This window comes from Pyrus communis, chromosome 14 (genome assembly GCF_041283825.1).
Source record: "Pyrus communis isolate YQ-2024b chromosome 14, ASM4128382v1, whole genome shotgun sequence".
Taxonomy (NCBI): Eukaryota; Viridiplantae; Streptophyta; class Magnoliopsida; order Rosales; family Rosaceae; genus Pyrus; species Pyrus communis.
In genome coordinates this window covers 19,715,371-19,736,748 of record NC_142578.1, presented here as the reverse complement: position 1 = coordinate 19,736,748, position 21,378 = coordinate 19,715,371, and the positions used below count along the sequence as shown (strand labels likewise).

Sequence of the window (21,378 nt, the reverse complement as noted above, 5' to 3'; positions counted from 1 at the left end):
GGGAAGGAAGTCAATCGGTTTTTAAGGGAAGAAAAGGGACCAATCAAAATAAAAGAAGGGTTGACCAATCAGAAATGTGGAGAGAAGAAAAAGAAGAAGAAGAAAACAAAATAAATAAATAAAAAAAGGGAGAAATCTCCTAGCTTTCCCGTGCACGCCACCACCGCGACCACCCAACTTCCAAGGCCGATTTCGGCCAACTCCGATGGAGTTTTTCGACGCCACCACCGTCATCTTGAAGCTAGTATTCCCCTCTACAAAATACACCCAAGAACCACCTTGATTAACCTCTGTATGTGGCGGTTTGAGGCCACGAAAGTTAACGGTTCTCACGGTGCTCCAGCTACCCTTTTTTATTTTTCGGCAAATCGGCAAAACGATGGCCGATGCCACCATTTGGGCTTTGTAGCCCATCATCCCAGGAGCAAAACCCAACCAACCTTGACCCCGTTGGACCACCATAGACTACGAATCGACACCGGGAAGCTTTAGGCACCCGCCGGCTTCGTGGGCAAAATTGACCATCTTCCGTCCACTTTTGGACTTCGTGGCAGGTATAAAAGTTGTTCCTCTAATTGAGATCTTCATTTCTGTGAAATTTGAGAATTTTTGGAGATAGTTAAATTTTTCCTACGAATCGTGGCTGGTGGCGCATGTGGTAGCGCGTGGGCCGAGACCCCACATGACCATCTTAGGCTAATTTTGACGATCCGATTCCATATTTGTCATTCGCTTAGTGAAATTTTAATGTTTTAATGAAAATTCGTAGTTGATCACCTAGTTGGCCACCACGAGCTCCTTGCATGAATTGACGATCTGACCGTTGAATCGTCATCAAAATTTAATACATTATAGTATGTAATATTTGAGGATATTAGAAACTTACGGATTAGGAATCTGATGTACAGATATTTCCGAATTGGATTTGTAAATTCGTAAAATAAATGATAACCGCCACTTGGTTTGGGCAATTGGCGAGATCCGACCGTTGGATCGTAATGAAATTTTAGTATGTTATTCTAGAAGCATAATCTGGATCTTTGGAAGTTGCGGATTGGAAATCTGATATGCAGATCTTCCGGATCGAGTTATATGGTTGTAGACCCTACCGTCGATAGTGGTCAATAGGCCTCAAATTGTTTTAGAATGTCCTTGAGGGTGTGTTTTACGTGAATTACGTGTTCTATTGATAAAAGTTCTGAGATGTGATTTGATAATTGTTCTAGGCGCTTATCGTTCAGGACGCCTAAAGGTGCATACTAGAGAACCATAGCGTAGACTACAGGTGAGTGGGTTTTTTCCCTTCTATCGTGTGTTTATATGTATATACATATACACACATGATAAGCGCGTCCTGAACGATAAGCACCTAGATGACAAGTACAAACTACGAATGGCTTGATTCCTGTTTAGGGTACGTAGGTAATCTAACGAGACGTTACATACAGCCATAAAATAAATGAGACTAAATAATTGAGACAATAGCCTTATTTGGAGAATTGAGCAATGTGAGGGACATTGGTGGAAAATATGAGATTTAACTTTATGATTTGGTGGTTAAATGTTGGTCATAAATCAATGTGTGAAGAATCAAGAAAAATATGTAAGGAAACGTAAGTAATGATAGTTAATTAAACTAGTATCTAGTTGGGCTTATTACTGATAATCATTCTTGAAAATAAATAGTTTGGAAGTGGGGCATTATAGATTATGCATTTCACGCCATGTTGTGTGTGTGTGTATATATATATTTGGGAACACTATGTTATGGTTAAGTATTAGATTGCATCATGGTACATTCATATGTATATTATCTACACATAATTATTGTGAATGCTTTGAAGCGCAAAGGTGAACGCAGGACACACAGGTAAGTTCAGGTAAGTTTATGGTATTAGTTGAAATGATGGAGTTATGGCATGACTACATTTATGTTTTAGGCAACTTCGACCTTGTCGTACTGGTTACCCATGAGTTGTACATGCTATATTGAGATGCATTGAGAGCTCATAAACTTGCACCCCTTAGTTAATGTTCCCGCCCGTGGCCAGGACACAATCCTTCACGTGATGTTCATCTTCCGCACCTTACGCTTACCTTGGACTCAAGGTTGGTGCACATGCTTGTCGTACATACCACTATAGGTGGTTTCGACTCGTAAGTGACCTGTTATTATTCGCACAGTCTTCACGTGATCGTAGCACTTGAGCATATTTATTTACACCCAGTCTTGTCGTACAGACCACTAGAGGTGGTTTTGACTCATGTGCAGGGATGTTTGATGAGCTATGGATAAGTCGTACAGGTCACTATAGGTGACTCCCGACTTATGTGCTAGCAGTGATTGATGAGATATGGATAAGTGGTACATGTCACTATAGGTGACTCCCGACTTATGTACTAACATTGATTGATGTGATATGGATAAGTCGTACAACACTATAGGTGACTCCCGACTTATGTGCTAGCATTGATTGATGAGATATGGATAAGTCATATAGGTCACTATAGGTGACTCCCAACTTATATGCTAGCATTGATTGATGAGATATGGATAAGTCGTACATGTCACTATATGCGACTTCGACTTATGTGCTAGCGATGATTGATGAGATATGGATAAACTGTACAGGTCACGTAAGGTGACTTCGGCTAGTATGTTGATGAGTTATTGGCTAGCATATTATTGAGCTATTTACTAGCATGTTGATGAGCTATTGGCTAGCATGTTGATGAACTATTGTTTCTGCCGTACAGGCCACAATAGATGGATCCGACTGACATACCATTTCATTGTGATACTTTGGCATTGTTATATTTTAACTGGATTACTTATGCCATTTCATTGAGATATTTGACACGGCATAATTGTGAGACTGTTATTTTGGTTATGATTTTGAGTTATAGTCACGCATGTTATTTTCTGGGAAATTATACAGGTATTACGGTGAAGGGTTACTGCTTTTGGTAATTGAAATTGATTTGAAAAGTTCTGTTTCGCTCACTCACATTTTCTATTTTTGCACCCCTCTAGGTTCTAGGAGCAGAGTTCCGTATCGACGAGAATTGGTGGCACTTTTCAGTACAGATGTCTTCTTATAATGGTATAATCATTATCTTACCTTATTGTATTATACTTATGCTCTGTATCACACGTGAAATGGGTCCAGGTCTGCTCATAGCGCACTCGTGTACTTAAGCACTTTTAGGTTTTAATTTATTCACATTTTATACATTATCACACTTTATGGCTTCGTCACCTTCCAGGTGTCGGCCAGTACAGCTCGATTCAGGGTCCTAGTGGACATTCCGGGTCGGGGTGTGTCATCTCTCCCATCTAGACAATTTCCCTCACTAATTCATATTGCAATACGTACTCACTTAAGTTAAGAGTTTGTCCAACATCACTGAATCACTAGTAACAAATTGGCAGGACATTAAGTTAAGTTCCCATAATATTTCTAACGATGTATCATCGATTACACAGAATGGGTTACCGCCAATTGACATTCTTTGCCACTAATAAATTATTATGTATACCTCTTTTTTTTTTTTTTTTTCACATGACAATGTAATATTAAATTTAAATACCACGTGATAATAAATTTGTTCCATCTAAACTGCTCTAATTATCATAACCAAGGTTTTCTCCTTTCATTTTTGCTAAATTAAGACACTTCACTATTAAGACAAATGTGGTACCAATGGGTGTGATATCCATTCCACACACCCCATTTTACTTCTCAAACATCTTTTTAATTTTTGGTCATCGGATCGGATGAATTGAAGAAGATCAATAAACAGAAATTATCAAGGAGTGTATGAGAAGTAAAATGGGATGTGTGATAGCACACCCCTGATACAAATTGCACTTATAAAAAATATTAAACTTACAAAAGCAAAAGTGTCACTTTTTAATTTGTAAAATATTGTATCATTCGACTAGGCATGTCATGGGAAAAGTAATAATATTAAAGGAAAATTAATGAAAATGGTTTCAAATCTTTGTATTTTAATGAAAAACCTTACACTGACTTTATTTAATGATAAGGACAAAAAAAAAATTAAAAATTAAAAAAAAACATAAAAAGTAAAAATCGTGATCAGTGGCGTCTGTAAAGAATGACACACCCCGACCGAGGTCAGGGCATGCTGGCCGTCACGTGAGAGTGACGTAACCATATGCACAGTGTGAAAGCTAAGAATAATAATAAAAGTACAAATAAATAAAAACCAAGCTATACACTGAGTAAATAACATACATGTGCAAGCGTAAGTGAGAGAAACAATTTTCAGAGCACGGAAGACCTAATGCAATCCGGGAGAAACAAACACTAAATAACACACCCAAAGGTGGTCCTACACTGGTGATAATCTGTCAGATATGCCGTGAATCCCTCGAGAGCTATCAACAGAGCTATCCAAACTAGAACCTAGAGGGGCGCAAAAACAAAAAGTGTGAGTGGGCAAAAACAAAACTTTTCAAAATCATTTCAATATCAAAAGTACTAACCCCTCGCCGTAAAACCTGTATAATTTCCCAGAAAATAGAGTATGCACATATATATAAAACATGCTTAGAAATATGCCATGTCGAACGCCTCTAAACAAAATGCAAGTACTCAGGTAATGTCAAATCAATGTCATATAATCTGTCAGCCGGAGTCACCTAACGTGACCTGTACGGCTGAATCTAGAGCTCAAATCCCCAACTCACTAACTATACCTGCACATAAGTCGGAACCACCTAAAGTGGTATGTACGACAAGATTGGGTGTAAATAAATACGCTCAGGTGCTATGATCACGTGAAGACTGGGCGAATAATCGCAGGTCACCTACGAGTCGGAACCACCTATAGTGGTCTGTACGACAGGATTGTGCACCTAACTTAGATCCAAGCTGAGCGTGTGGTGCGGGAGGTGAACATCACATGAAGGACTGTGCCCTACTCAGGGTGGGAGCACTAACACCGGGGGTGCAGGTTATGAGCTCTCCATGCATCTCAAATCACTACTAAATATAAACATAAACCATAACTTACCTGGCACTTACCTGTGTGTCCGCAGCACCAAACATATGTATATATGCAACTAAAAATACATAATTAAACGGGCAAACATAATGCATGACATATAAAACATATAAACGTTTAATTTCATTTTCTGGGAAAATCACAAGTATATAGGTATATACGGAAAACCAAAAGGTCACTCACTGGTATGTAGAAGGGTCGTAATCCCCTTGCCTCGAGTGACTGTGCTCGTTCTCGGGATAGGTCTCACCTATATGCGAAACAACTATAAAAATGTTAATTTAAAGCACATAACCTAAATTAGGTAAAAACTTCTCATACAATGCTCAAATGAGGTGTGTGAATACACCAACGTGATCTACTCAACCTCACGAACATCCCCATATTTTTAAAATAATTTTCTGACACCGCACGCGCCCCCACGCGCCGCCCACGCGCAGGCACGTGCCTGGCACACTGACGGCGTTAGTTAACACCATCAGGAATATTCCGTTAAGTCTGACAGATTCCGTTAACGCCGTTAGGAATATTCCGTTGTCTTATCCGGCCAAACTCCGGCGCCGCCGTCGCTGGAAAATCGGGAAAATTTCTAAACTTAATATCTCACTCATTTTTCACCCAAATTTCACAAAATTGGTACCAAAATTAAGCTTACAACTAGAGGAACAAATCCTTACCACTTTCGAGCACTAAAACCAACGAAATCTCGCCGGGAAACTCCACCAAAACCGATCAAACCTGCAACTCACGATCCCGACATCCAAAACCTTCAAACAAACCACCCGGAGCCTCCTAAGGACCTCACCAAGCTTCCTACAAGCCTAAAAATCCCAAAAACACAAGGTTTTACATGTGCATAAACAGTACCCCGATTTGAACATCTCGGGTTCGACGTGAAAACGAAGGTTCCCTTACCTGAAATGGGTATGGTTGAACTCCTAAGGACCTCTTGAGCACAAATATGTAGTTTTCTTCCTCGATCTACCACGTTTTCGAGCACCCTGGTCTTGTCCGTACACAAGCAGAAGAAAGAGAGAGAGAGAGAGAGAGAGAAAGGCTCGGGACAGGAAGAAGATGAGGATGAAATGTGTGTGGGTGCGTGTGTGGTCCAAAACAGCCAACCAAAACCCCAAAATAACCACACAATGAAACAAAAATACTAGGGGCAAAACCGTCATTTTACCCCTACAGTACTAAAAATCCGGGACGGGTTATCACAAAGAAGCAGCTGCCATGCGCTGCTTCCCTGGCTGGACCAAGGAGGCACTCTAGTCCTCTTAGGTATGATTCTAGCTCCATTAAAGGCACTCCAGTGGCAACAGGTAACTAGTAATCAATCTAGTGAGAGAGAGAGCGTGTGTGCATGTAAATAAAATAAAAGCGAGCATGTAACTAAGGTAGATTTTGTTGAGTTAAAAAGATTGAATAAAAGATTGGCCAAGCTTTGTTAGAGGGTGGAGGAGGAAGCGAAGAGACAAGAAAAATCGATCGGTTTGTGATTTTTGTGTATGTTTCAGTTGTCGCCATAACTAATATCAACTTCTGTTTTCTTATTCTTCTCAATATCCTTTGTGTAGCATCCCTTACCTACCTACCCAAAGCTCCATCAGACCCAGATTTGATCCAAGATGCTAGAAGACATTACTAGTAATAGATTACAACAAAACCAAGCTAATTTTACCTCCTCTTTTCAAAGGTTGTAGCTCGATTCCATTAGAGCAACTCTCACCGAGAACCCCTGCTTGGATTATCCTACTTCCCATTACAGAATTTAACATGCAATGGTACCATAGAGATCCCTAGCTTGCGCAGGTTTTGTATTTGGTTGTTTGTGGTCTAAATTAAATTGGAATTTGTGGTGATCGTGCGTGGAGTTCTTTTTGGCTATGGTGGTTTAGAGGGAAGGCAGAGAGTTCGAAAAGGAGAGAGAGTTCTGGAGTGTTCACGGGGGAAAAAGAAAAGAAGAAAGAAAAGGGGAAGAAAAGAGAGTGGGCTAGGTTACAAACACATCACAGTAGTGTAGTACCGTTAAGTTTCATAAACAATGTAGTAAAATTCATAAATAATGTCGTAAGTTTTGATAAACGTGCAGTAAGTTTCATAAATAGTGTAGAAGTTTCATAAACAGTGTGAGGACAAATAAGTCTGGGCGTCAAATTTTTTTTTTTTAAATTTTTTTAATATTAAAATTATGTCATTTTCATTAAAATTTAAGTTCTTTTATCATTTTTATTAAAATATAAGGGTTTTTTTAATTAAAATTTTAAGTTTTTTTATTAAATAAAATTATAGTATGATTTTTTATTAAAATAAATTTAATCTAAGTCCTTTTCCTAAAAATTTTCTAATATTAACGCGTAAAGCAATAAAAAAAATATTAGACGTGTCCTCCACCACAGCGCAAGTCTTTTGAGAGCACATGTACGGAATTTCCCTCTTTTGGTCCCCGATCGTCAGCGTTTGGAGGGAGCAATAATTTAATGCCAAAAACAATATATTTTGTGATGAATTTGTCCAAGATCTAACTTCTAAGAGCAGTTCCACCAGAGGTGGACTTGCCCAGCACCTTGTCCAAAACACAGCCTGGCACCTTGTCCAAAACCTCCAGCCCGTAAAACAGCCTGGCACCCAGCCCAAGCTAGGCAATAGACCAGCCCATTTCGGACAGACCCAGAAGCTGGCCTATTGGGCTGACGCGTGCACAACACTCGCGACTGGGCGCGAGAAGGAGACAAGGTTGCAGGCAGCAGGGCCCGCGTCTCAGGCCCACTTGCGTTCCAACAGCTGAGGGCTACATGGCCCTCCTCAGAGTCATTGGATTTCCAACGGCTAGTTTTTGTAGGCCGTTGGATTTCCAACGGTAAAAAAAATTTAAATTTGACTTTTAAAATGTACCGTTCGATCACAGATCAACGATCTATGTTTTTTTCACCAAAAAAAAAAAAAAAAGGCCCAACAGTCAGAATTTTGATCGTTGGCCACGTGGCAGCTGGTTGGCTGTTGGATTTGATTATTTTTCAAATCCAACGGTGCAGATTAATTACAACATTAAAATTTATTAAAAATTGTGAAATTTTTTTAAAAAATACAGAAAAATTTAAAAAATTAATTTTGTTTTTCTATAAATACCTAGCCCTCATCTTCCACCTTACACCACATTTCAATATTTTCTACACTTTCTACATTTGAATATTTTGTACACTTTGAGAGAAAAAAATGACTTCGTGGAAGCTCATTGAAGATGTTACGTTGTGTGAATGTTGGATTCACACTACTCATGGTCCGATTACAGGTAATGAGATGGATAAGCGAGAAATGTGGAGTAAAATTACGAAATCGTTTTGCGATGTACATGGAAAAGATGCCAGATCTAGTCAAGGTCTTCAAGATCATTGGAAAAAACTCAACACATACTTTACTTGTTGGAAAAATGCCATCTCTCATGCTTCTGGTAATCTGCGTAGTGGGACAAGTTTAGCGGATCAAGTAACAATATTTTTATTTATTTATATGCATTCCACCCACATCAATATTTTAATTTATTTAATTTCTTATGTAATTTCTATGTAATTTCTTATGTAATTTCTATGCATTCCACGCCCATCAATATTTTAATTTATTTATTTGTGTTACACCCGTATTTTTTAATACTATCTTATCCCACATTTTTATAGACACTACAAGCACAAGCATTCTACAATGCAAAGAACCGTAACAAATCATTCAACAAATGGGAATGTTGGCAAATTGTCAAAGATTGCCCTAGATACAAAATTGTGGCAACCAGTCCAGAAGTTGTCATGCACGGTATGAGTCTACACAGTTCGCCATAAGCAGACACGGCCGAACAAGAAGCCAACACATTTGAAGACACGAAACGGATGCCTGAAGAAGTGCCGGAGACCCAACCGACTCGTCAGTCCCTCAGGCCTCAAGGTAAAAAGGCATCAAAGAGGTAGTTCTTCCAAAAATGACTACACTAAATATATGGAGGAACTTGCTCGCCAAGGTGAACTGAACATGGCATTGGAAAAGGCTAGAGATGAGGAAAAAGCTACTGCTAAGGCAGCAATAATAGCAGCTACTGAGGCTCATGATGTGGCGGCTGAAAGACAAAGAGAAATAGTTAATCGAGAGAACGAGATGATTAAAGAAGCACTTCATCGAGAAAATGAGATGCTTAGAGAAGAAAGGATGGCTCAAGTAGATCGTGACACTATGAACAAGTCTCTAGTAGGACTGTCTCCGAATTCAAAATATTTTTGGACATTAGAAAAAAGAGATGTCGTGCGAAGGAGGTGTGCAAGAGATGCCAAAACAAGTCAAGGGGGTTCCAGCTACAGAAATCCTAGCAACCAAGATCCTAGCACCACATATCCTAACTCCACAGACTTTGTATAATTTCGTATTTATTTGTACTACTTTATTTAATTTGTTATGTAATTTCTTAACATTTTTAGAACTTTATTTAATTTCTTATTTATTTTTAGAACTTTATTTAATTTCTTATGTAATTTTTGTACTTTATTTAAATATTTGAATAAGATTACATAAACTCACTAAATAAACATGTAAAAAAAAAACACCAAATAAAATTACATAACCTCACCATATAAACTTAAAAAAAAAAAAACACACTAAATAAGATTACTTAAAAAACAATACACTTTATTCTTCAACCACAAGCCTTATTTTAATTATCTTCGCCTTCGTGCAATCCCCACTGGTGGTCAATCAAGTCATTCTGGCGGGTTATGTGCCAGTATGGCTCTTGCAATGAAGTGTATCACTGAACGATCAATTCATTGTAACGTCTATCCCGTTCCAACGGCTCGTGTTGCACGGGATCTTCGGTCCGGTCATGAGCATAGTAGATTTGTGTTATTGAGTTGTTCATCGGATCCGGCTCGTATTCATCGACGACATCATAATCATACTCGTCTTCAACAATCATGTTGCGGAGAATAATACACATCATCATGATGGATCGAAGAGCCTCGACATCAAACATTCTAGCTGTAGCCCTGACAATCGCCTAACGAGCTTGCAGGATACCAAAACAATGCTCGACATCCTTCCTACACCCTTCTTGACACTTTGCGAAGTGTTTCTCTTTTTCACTCTGCGGATGTGGCACTGTTTTGACAAATGTTGACCACCTTGGGTAAATACCATTTGCAAGGTAGTATGGTCCCTCGTATTTATTACCATTAACCCAATATGTGCATCTTGGCCCATTTCCTTGTAGCAGTTCGTCAAACACTGGAGATTGGGCAAGGACATTTAGGTCATTCTGAGCTCCTGGAACACCAAAAAAAGCATGCCAAATCCATGTATCAAAAGAAGCCACCGCTTTCAAAATGATGCTTTTGGCTCATTTTCTTTCGCCATAAGCTCCTTGCCACGCACTTGGACAGTTTTTCCATGTCTAGTGCATGCAGTCGATGCTTCCAATCATGCTAGGGAAGCCTCGCATCTCACCTTTCCTTAGAAGCCTTCGCATGTCCCTTGGTGTGGGTTTCCGAAGGTACTCATTGGTGTAGAGGGCTTCAATTGCAGAGCAAAACCGCATCAGGGACTCCAGAACTGTTGTTTTTCCTATCCTTGCAATCTCATCCACTTGATTTGCAGATGCTCCATATGCAAGCATTCGCAAGGCAGCCGTAGTTTTTTGCTCAGGAAGAAGACCTAGAACATGAAAAGCATCCTCTTTTTGCACAAAATATGGATCATGGTTGCAAACAGCACTCATGATTTTATTGAACAAAATTCGTTGCATTCTAAAACGACGTCTAAAAACATGATCAGGGAAAACGCTATTGGGAATAAAATAATCTTCCAAGAGATCTTTACCTCGTCTTTCCCTTATTCTATTGATGTTTGCCGTACATCTGGGTTTGGCTATCTGACCCACAGCTTCCATGATACGGCGGGAATGTGAGGCCCTCCGCCTTCTATGGTGATCATCCTCATCCTCCTCCATTGCGAATGCCTCATCTCCACCTCCACCTTTGTCAAGATTGACCAATTCTTCCTGTTGTGCCAACAACATTTTCTGCTGCTCTTGCAACTGTTTATACATTCTCCTTGAAGAAGACATTGTAAGAACTCAAGATTTGAAAATGATAAAGAAGAACTCTGAACTAAAAAAAAGGATTGAGTTTAGTGTGAGGATGGATGTAGAGATGTAGGGATGTAGGGTTTATATGGACAAAAAAAGAGAAGATGAGGTTCTGGACAATGCCACGTGGCACTACGTGATTGATTGAAAATCTTATCGAAATCTTGGCTAAATTATTGTAAACAGGAAGTGACACGTGGCGTGTCGGGATTGGTTGAAAATCTTATCAGAAATCTATCGACAAAATAGTACGTTCGGATAATTACACGTGGCGTGACAAGATTGGTTGAAAATCTTATCGAAATCTTGCCTAAATTATTGTAAACAGGAAGTGACACGTGGGTTGTCGGGATTGGTTGAAAATCTTAGCGGAAATCTATTCACAAAATAGTACGTTCGGATAATGACACATGGCGTGACGAGATTGGTTAAAAATCCTATCCGAAATTAAAACTATTCTTTTAATTTATTATTTTATAAAAGAATTATTTAATATTTTAAATGGACTAGGTGCCATCGCATTTTGTAGAGGTGGAGATCGTTTGTGCCCGCACATTTTTAGACTTGGTGCCAGCACATTTTTTTTGGAGTGGAGATGCTTTGGCCTATTACTGTTCATTAGGGTCTATTACTGTTCACTGAAGTGGATAAATGGGTTGGGAGCTGGCGCAAAGTCTTTAGAGGTGGAGTTGCTTTAATGTACTTAATTATGAGCTCATCAAATTTTAAAAGAGTTTATAAAATTTCGTAGAAATTCAAGTGTAATCGTTCTAGATTTTAAAGTAGTTTATGAAACTCTACCTTTTTTTATTACAAAAAAAGGATACAACTTTTTTTGGGTATATTATAATACATAATGTGACAGTATTTTAAGGTATCAAATATATATGTTATCCTTGTTACTCTAGCTGCAATCATAACAGATGGTGGACCATGAGTTTGTGGAAGATGGCTGCAGATTAAGCCCGAGAGAGAGTGAATGATCTGCAGGAGCACTAGGACTAACCGGAACGATTATGTGGGAATCGAATGAGAACTTTGCAGGCTGATGATCAAAATGCCAAACAACCCTTTGGTGACTTCACTAATAAAAGAATAGCTTCAGTTGATTTTTACTAGGGAATGAACGCAAACAGGACTAAGGCTGCACTAAACGAAGAATAGAAGAGCGCTAAGTCGTGAAACATATCTACGGTTTATTGTTTGTTTAGTGTATACATAGCAGACCTAACGAAAGTTAATAACTAACCCTAATTGTGCATATTTATCTTTTACAGTCTCAGATCTTGCACTCTCTCTCTCTCTCTCTCTCTCTCTCTCTACAATTACGCTGTAAATATAAAAGGGAAGCAACTCCCACGCCTTTGACTTCCACTCTCGCTCTCTCCCTTTCTCTCTCTAAGTCGTCGCCTCCCTCTCCTTCTCTCTAAATGCTGTGAGAAATAATAGAGAGAAAGTGTGGAAATGGAGAAGTACTTGAAGAACTTCGAGGTGGAGAACAAGAATCCGTCGGAGGAGGCTATAAGGAGATGGAGAAACGCCGTCGCGCTCGTCAAAAACCCTCGCAGAAGGTTCCGATTCGTCGCCGATCTCGCCAAGCGATCTGAGGCCGAGAAGAAGAAGCTTCAAATCCAGGTCTCTCCCTCTCTAAGCAGTTTTTTACTCTTCTCTTTTACGAAACGAAAAATTGAAAACGAAGCGTTTTGAAGATCTGTTTGGTCGCCTGGTTGTTTGGTTGCCGAGAAAATATGGTCGGAAAACAAAAGAAACTGAAACGATTTTCAGCATTTTGCTTTTGCCTGATATTATTATTCCTGTTTGATTTGCTAATTTTGACCGATCGTTAGTCTTAAACACGTAGTTTCTGAATTAAATCGTCGTGGTGAACCGAACGGCTGAGATTTAGGATAGCATTTGGAGGACTCGGAGTTTCTTAATTTCTTTGATTTTCTCGGCTCCCAAACAGGTTGGGGAGCTATGGATTTCTTTGGGCCTTGTTGGCATCACATGCTTGAACAAATTTGTAACAATAGAAAGCTCCGGCTAACAATGCGCTAAGCATAGGTGGTCCCACATGCATTAGTCCATAAGTACAGCCAAAAACGAATTTGTTAAAAAACAAAAATGGAGAAACAGATCAGCCTCATTCAAAGTTTTCAAACTTCGGAAACCTACCATCGTTGAAGAAAAAATTTCTTTTGATTAAGAGAAGGGGAGGCTAACTTTATTGTTGATGCTGGTATTTTGCTTGGCCCGGCCACGTTTGGTCTCATTCGATTCCATTATCCGTTGACACATTCTTTTCATTTTGGTCCATTTGGTCGGTGTTGCTCAATGGATTTTTCTCGTTCATTAGTTTTGTTTTCCTTTTTGGTTAAATGAAAATTATTATAGAACAAAAGAGAAGACGCACTCGATTGCTGCTAGATATAATAAAGCGACTTTCTGAGTCCATCTTCCAATAACGGCAACGCAGGAAATTTCTAGGAACTTTCGTGAGGATCTAACGTACTTCAATTTAAAAGATGACTTTAGAGTAGGGGCAAACAACGACTCTGTGTCCATTTTTTATCCTCAGAAAGTGGGGTTATCATCACGGGCCCATTTTCCCACCCCTCAAGTTACGTAGTGACAGACCCACTTCCCATTTTTTAATTGATGCTATTCACCCACTTGGACACCCTATATATTAGGATAAGATTTGTTTATGTTGGATGACGTGTACTTGGTCATCTTCTAATTATTATATAATAATTGCTATTTTAAATCATTTTGTTATTAAGTGTTATCTTTTCATCACGGTATGAGTTAAATTTTATTGATTTCTTAATATAATATCTAATCGAACAAATCTATTATTATTGTTTAATAGAAAGTATAAGACATATTGCAAATATTTGTATGTTAGTTACTTGGCCAAGGTAGAATGGCCGTTGCCTTATATTCGAGTTTCAATCTTTCTCTTGATAGAGTATAATAATTTAGAATATCGCAAGATTAAAAAGCTTATTTATAACACCGGCCTCTAAAACTAAACATTGGTCTCACTCAATGTCGTAGTAACATAGAGTTTTAGTAGCAATTATATTAGTTCATCCTTTGACGTTTCGATTGATAACTAAACTAAAATATTAGTAGTCATAATTAAAAGGTATTTAATTTTAGAGCTCCCAAACATTTTCTCTTTCTGTAGTGAGTAATCACGTGCATACCATGTTTATTTCCAATTTTATGTACATTTTTTGTTTTTTTTTGGGTCAATAGAAATTTTATGTAATTGTTATGACTAATTGTGTTAATTTTGAAACATGACCCGCTCAATATCTGATACTTACGTGGCATTAATTTGATTATTATGGGCAGTTTAGCTTTTTCTTCTGATGTCACGTGCTGTCCTTCATATTAAATTCCTAAAAGTAATTGTTTTCACATTAAAGTCGTGTTTAATTATAACCGTAAACAGGTTGCAAGTGTTGGGTCATGCTCAACTATTATTTTGTTCAAATTTCAGGAAGATAACGGTTCTCACACAAACACGCTGCAGACACTGCTTTGGTAGTTTTAGTACTGAATAATAGATTGTCGGCATTTAAAAACAATACTCGAAACCAACATGAAATTAACATATTACGGTTGACTATTACTTGACACGAAACTTGTATGTAATGGGACCTGCCAACATGGATTATTTTGAAATGACATTCTTCTTACTATAATGTAGAAAGAAATGTTCAATTTTTTTTAATTTCTAATACGTATTGTATGAATCCCTGTAGAATAACAGATCATTTCTGATTGATTTGTTAGTAGCTAGGCAAACAGATTTACTTATTTACAATGTATTGCTTGGTTTGGTTTAAAATTATATTAACTTAGTTTTGTTCTAGTTCTCAACAGTTGATCTCCATTTGGTGATTTCGATTTTTTGTTCATACATCTGTCAATGTTTGTGTTCTCAGACCTGACAAGAAGTTTTATTACCCAGTATACAAAAAATTTCTCATAAGTTCCTTAAAGGAGGTCATGTTTCTCATGTACAGACAGCTGAGTTGCATTGAGAGTAGCCATATCTGATTTAACAACTGCTAGTGTGACTTCGTTGACGATTTTATTTAAGAACCATATGAGAGAAATAACTGCATATAATGTGTGTAGAACTGCAGACACACACATGTAGTTATAAGCTATGTATTTTTGGAGATTACTAATTTATATATCTATGTAGGTATACAGCCGCCAGTTACTATTATTGTCTGTTGAAGTTTTTGGTCATTTAATTGTTCCTACAAATATAGCTCTGAAAGACATGATTATAATTACTTTTTTTGACTTTGTTGTTCTAATTTGATTTACCAGGAAAAGATTCGAGTTGCTCTTTATGTTCAAAAAGCAGCACTGCAGTTCATTGATGGTATCATCTTTAAATTTAGAGGTCAAGTGAAAATTGATTGTGTGTGTGCTGATCTCTTGTATTGAATACTTTTTCTCTCTTTGTTTTGTGATGTTGTGAAGCTATTGATCGTGGAGCTGATGCAAAGCCAGGTCTGCATGAATTCAAGCTGTCAGAAGATGCCAGAATGGCAGGTTTCAGCATTCACCCAGATGAACTTGCATCTATTACACGTGCCCATGATATTAAGGCCTTGAAAAGCCATGGTGGAATTCATGGGATTTTAAGGAAAGTCTCTGCCTCGGTAGATGAAGGTGTCAAAGATGGTAATATAGCAATCAGACAAAATGTTTATGGCTTAAACCGTTACAAGGAGAAACCTCCTCGAACTTTTTTGGTGTTTGTATGGGAAGCACTACAGGACTTAACATTAATGATCCTTATGGTCTGTGCTGTGGTTTCAATTGGAGTTGGAATTGCCACTGAAGGCTGGCCCAAAGGCATGTACGATGGTCTGGGAATTGTAATTAGTATAATTTTAGTGGTTACAGTTACCGCCATTAGTGACTACAAGCAGTCTTTGCAATTCAAGGATTTGGACAGGGAGAAGAAAAAGATTTTTGTTCAGGTCACTAGGGATGGAAAAAGACAAAAAGTTTCCATTTACGACTTGGTTGTTGGAGATATTGTGCATTTGTCGGTTGGGGATGTAGTTCCAGCTGATGGACTTTTCATATCAGGGTACAGTTTGCTGATTGATGAGTCAAGCTTGTCAGGTGAGAGTGAGCCGGTGAATATATATGAAGAGAAGCCTTTTCTTCTTTCTGGAACTACAGTGCAGGATGGATCAGGTAAAATGCTGGTGACTGCAGTTGGTATGAGGACTGAATGGGGAAAATTGATGGAAACGCTGAGTGAAGGAGGAGAAGATGAGACCCCACTGCAGGTGAAGCTTAATGGTGTTGCTACAATTATTGGTAAAATTGGTTTGACTTTTGCAGTGTTGACATTTTTGGTATTGGCGGTAAGATTTTTGGTGACAAAAGGACTTAACAACGAGATCACTGATTGGTCTTCAACTGACGCTGTAACACTTTTGAACTACTTTGCTATTGCGGTAACTATAATTGTTGTTGCAGTTCCCGAAGGATTACCATTGGCAGTGACGCTGAGTCTTGCTTTTGCAATGAAAAAATTGATGAATGATAGGGCACTTGTAAGGCATCTCTCAGCATGTGAGACAATGGGTTCTGCTGGTTGTATTTGCACAGATAAAACAGGAACATTAACTACAAATCATATGGTAGTTACCAAAGTATGGATATGTGAAAAATCTGTAGATGTTAAAGAAAATGACAGTAAAGAAACATTGACATCAGAAATATCTGGAGCATCAAGCATCCTTTTGCAGGTTATATTTCAAAATACAAGTTCTGAGGTTATTAAGGATGATGGAAAGACCTCCATTTTGGGAACACCAACGGAGTCAGCATTGCTAGAGTTCGGTTTACTTTTAGGTGGCGATTTTGATGCCCTGCGCAGAGAGGTAAAGATTCTTAAGATTGAACCTTTTAATTCTGTCAGGAAGAAAATGTCTGTTCTTGTAGCTCATCCTCATGGTGGAAAACGAGCGTTTTGCAAAGGTGCATCAGAAATAGTACTGGGAATATGTAACAAGTACATTGACTCTAATGGAGAATCTGTTTATCTCTCCGAAGAAATGGTAAAGAATATCACGAATGTCATAAATACTTTTGCCTGTGAAGCTTTGAGAACTCTCTGCTTAGCTTTCAAGGATATAGATGACTCTTCCATCGAAAGTGGCATCCCAGATGATGGCTATACATTGGTAGCAGTTGTTGGTATTAAGGATCCTGTGCGCCCGGGGGTCAAGGAGGCAGTTGAGACTTGTTTAGCTGCTGGAATCACTGTACGTATGGTAACTGGTGATAATATAAATACAGCTAAAGCCATTGCTAAAGAATGTGGCATACTCACAGAGGGTGGTATAGCCATAGAAGGACCTGAGTTTCGTATCATGTCTCTTGAGCAGATGAAAACTGTGATACCGAGGATTCAGGTTAGTAAACAATTACATTGAAAAATTTCACCCTCAATATATATCCAAGGATGCTTCAAATTTTCTAAATGTTCCGTGTGGATACAGGTAATGGCCCGGTCTTTACCTTTGGATAAGCACACATTGGTAAAAACTTTGAGGGATGAATTTGGTGAGGTAGTTGCAGTGACTGGTGATGGGAGTAATGACGCTCCTGCTTTGAAAGAGTCAGACATTGGACTTGCTATGGGCATAGGAGGAACAGAGGTTTGTATTCTGCCGCATGGGATTTTTTTCCTTCAATTCTGTGATGCTTTGCTTCTAGTTATTTCTTTTTATGTTACCTCTTCTCATTTCCACATCCATTTACATATAGTTCAGAGAGCTTAGTCTGGACTAAATATACTAATAGTTATTTTGGGTGCGTGAGCTACTAATAATTAAAAATCTCCCATCTTTTGAAAAATGCTCTTATTTTGCCTGTTACTGTATCGTTTTCACTAAATATTAATGGGGTTTTACTGAATACTAGAAGTGCATAATGTTAACTGCTATTTTGTGTCATTTTGCATCTTTTGTGCTTTAGAATTTATATTCTGTCCCATTGCTTGATAATTGAATGTTTTCAATTCTAAATTATTCATGGATATGTTGCAGGTTGCCAAAGAAAGTGCCGATGTCATCATATTGGATGACAATTTTAAAACTATAGTAAACGTGGCCAGATGGGGACGTTCGGTATACATAAACATTCAGAAGTTTGTGCAGTTCCAGTTAACTGTTAACGTTGTTGCTCTAATAATCAATTTTGTTTCTGCATGTATCTCAGGTTTGTTGTGCAGCAGATTTTTCTTATATGAAATTCTGTTATATTTGTTTGGAGGTGAACTGACGAAATAATGACAAATTCTACATCTCTTTCAGGATCTGCTCCCCTTACAGCGGTGCAACTGCTTTGGGTGAACATGATTATGGACACTCTTGGTGCTTTGGCACTGGCAACAGAGCCTCCAAATGATGGACTTATGAAAAGGCCCCCAGTTGGGAGGGGTACAAGCTTCATCACCAAGGCTATGTGGAGGAATATCATTGGTCAGAGTATCTATCAACTGGCTGTCCTTGGAGTTCTCAATTTCTCGGGGAAGAAGCTACTAGGACTTACTGGTTCAGATGCAACTGAGGTTCTTAACACTGTGATATTCAACGCATTCGTGTTTTGCCAGGTACGTTTTACTGGTTTGATCAGTACCCTAGTTTCTCCGTGCATCTTCCTCTTGGTAACGTTTAATACTTACCGGCATATAACTTCTAGTTTTGATTTTATTATTCCTAATTAATACACACACACACACACACACACACACAATTTTGGTGTCAATGTCAGTTATATTGTGGTTAGAAAATTAAGCAGATGGTATTGGGCTCGTGTTTGTTATTTCCCCTTGTGTTTGTTTTCTGAGATCAAACTAATGCTTCTCAAAAGCTTGTAGCAGAAATACTCAAATGCCACATGTGTATGATCTTGCTTTTCTTTTGCTCTAACAGGTGTTTAATCAGATAAACAGTCGTGACATAGAGAAGATAAACATATTCCGCGGAATGTTTGATAGCTGGATATTCCTAGGCGTCATGGTTTGCACAGCAGTCTTCCAGGCTATCATAGTAGAGTTCTTGGGAGATTTTGCTAGCACTGTACCACTAAGCTGGCAACTATGGTTGCTTTGCATTTTACTTGGATCTGTTAGCATGCCTGTTGCAGTTGTGCTCAAATTAATACCTGTCGAAAGAACAATTAAGCACCATGACGGATATGAAGCACTTCCTTCTGGTCCTCCGGAGGGCATAGTTTGAATAGTGCCGTGTCAAATGCCCTTTTTACCTTGGAACTTCCTGAGGTGGATGACTTGTGCTGCTCAACGTCTTGGGTTTGGTCAAAAGACCAATTTTTGGAGGTGAAGAACTTAAGACGGTTCAGTGAAACACTCAACAGATCTGCTCGGTATTTTGTTTTTGTTTTCCAAAAGCGAGAAAGGTTGATTGAACCTCGGTAGTTGGTTGGAAAGAGAAATTTATGCTGTTCTTATACATACATCAGCAGTATCTGCATATCATTTGCCTCGTGATTTGGCATTTCAGTGACGGTTATAAATTGAAATTGTTGATCTAAGAGAATTGATTGTGTTGGTATAATTTTGTGAATCTGTTCTATTTCACTGCGTTAGCTGCTGATTGTCTACTTTTACATTGGCAACAGTTGTTTCACGTGCAGTAGAGTATCAAGTTTCACTAGAAAAAACAGAAATTATGTGTTATGTTCTCTACAAAAACAACTTGTTGATTTCTAGCATTTAAATTGGATAACTTAGAGATACGTGTGAGACATAAATAAACAATGGTATGTAGAATTATTTCCCAAATTATTATTTAAAAATGCTTTTGCTGATGTAATAATGGAATATCCTTGGACTCTAGTCTAATTGGAAATTTTTTGAAATGTCATATAAAGTTACACATTTTTTTTATTTGTCATGTGAATTAAAATTTTTGGCTAGTACGAACCCAAACTTTTGGCTAGTAAAAAGAGCATGCATGGTTATTTTCAAAAACTTGTTGTCAACTACTAAAAATGACATTAGGCTTGGCTCACAAACATAAATTTTAACTAATTTAAAAATTCAATGCAGTCATTCAAATCCATAAAAAGAGGGAATTGAAATGTTCGAAATAACTTTGAAATTTCCAATAGGAAAATTTTAATCGTACTCAACATTTCTCTTTCTAAACTCAACTTATGATTTTATTTTGAAATTCCTGTTTTACCCCATATACTAAATGAGTTTAGAAAGAAAAAGTCAAAAAAAAAAAAAAAAAAAAAAATCCCATTAGTAAAAGTACCTCCGATCACCCCATCCCAACCCCTCCACGAAAACATCCTCGACTGCCTAAACCTTTTGTCATTCCTATTGAATTCTGCACACATATTCATTGAACTAGTTTTAATGGTTCAGATTAAACAAATTGGCTTAATTAGATGATATCTCTTAATTGATTTATAGTGGATGAGATTTGGGTCTTTGATTGTGGGTGGTAGGGGAGGTGCAAGTGGTGTGGTTGGGTGGTTGGTAAGGGGGTGAAGAACATTAAGGTCTCGTTTGGCCCGTATAAGGGATTAGATAGGATAAGTAATACAATCCTGGGTGTTTGGTGTGATTATGTACTAAATAGTACTAGTATAATTTATCCGGTCTCATCTTTTTATTCCAATTCACACCTGCTTATTTATCCATTCAAAAGGCTCGGTATAATTAGTCAGGCAACGTTACGCTCTGTCGAGTTTCCTCCGTGTCTCTCGTTCTCTCTATTTCCTTCTCCAGTTTGTCTCCTGCGCATTAGAAACGCGAATAATCAGCTACCCACCCTACCTCGCAAGTGACGGCTAGAGCAATCCTCTCTCTCTCTCTCTCTCTCTCTCTCTCTCTCCATCAACCTAACCCTAACTTCTCCCATCCTGAGATCTACTCTCTCAAACTCCTCACACATCAAAGTCGGCTATGAATCGAACCCATTCCTCCTCATCTCTCTAACTGTGTTCTTTATCATCCACAATCCATGGTGTTCTTGTGAACCCAGTAGCAACAATCCGACAAGAGATGTGGCTAGAAGGATTTCCTCTTTTCAGATCTGCTTTGAGTTTTGAGTTTCAATTCTTGGTAAAGATTGAGCAATTGTAATTTTTGGTTGTATTTGAGTGGAGATTGATGAGTTGGGTTTGGA

General features: G+C 38.3%; 1 protein-coding gene across 1 annotated transcript; it reads left to right on the top strand.

Annotated features, from left to right (window-relative positions):
* The first annotated feature begins 12,362 nt into the window (after positions 1-12,362).
* LOC137712734 (putative calcium-transporting ATPase 11, plasma membrane-type) lies at positions 12,363-19,794 on the top strand. Its single transcript, XM_068451880.2, has 7 exons — positions 12,363-12,790; positions 15,512-15,566; positions 15,668-17,625; positions 17,713-17,871; positions 18,262-18,433; positions 18,529-18,827; positions 19,150-19,794. The coding sequence occupies exons 1-7, from the start codon at positions 12,620-12,622 to the stop codon at positions 19,453-19,455; spliced, it is 3,120 nt and encodes a 1,039-aa protein (XP_068307981.2). The 5' UTR covers positions 12,363-12,619; the 3' UTR covers positions 19,456-19,794.
* The last annotated feature ends 1,584 nt before the right edge of the window (positions 19,795-21,378 follow it).

Coding starts and splice junctions, on each gene's coding strand:
- LOC137712734 (XM_068451880.2), top strand. CDS start 12,620: ATGGAGAAGTACTTGAAGAACTTCGAGGTGGAGAACAAGAATCCGTCG. Junction 17,872..18,261: donor TGGGCATAGGAGGAACAGAG/GTTTGTATTCTG, acceptor GATATGTTGCAG/GTTGCCAAAGAAAGTGCCGA. Junction 18,434..18,528: donor TGTTTCTGCATGTATCTCAG/GTTTGTTGTGCA, acceptor CATCTCTTTCAG/GATCTGCTCCCCTTACAGCG.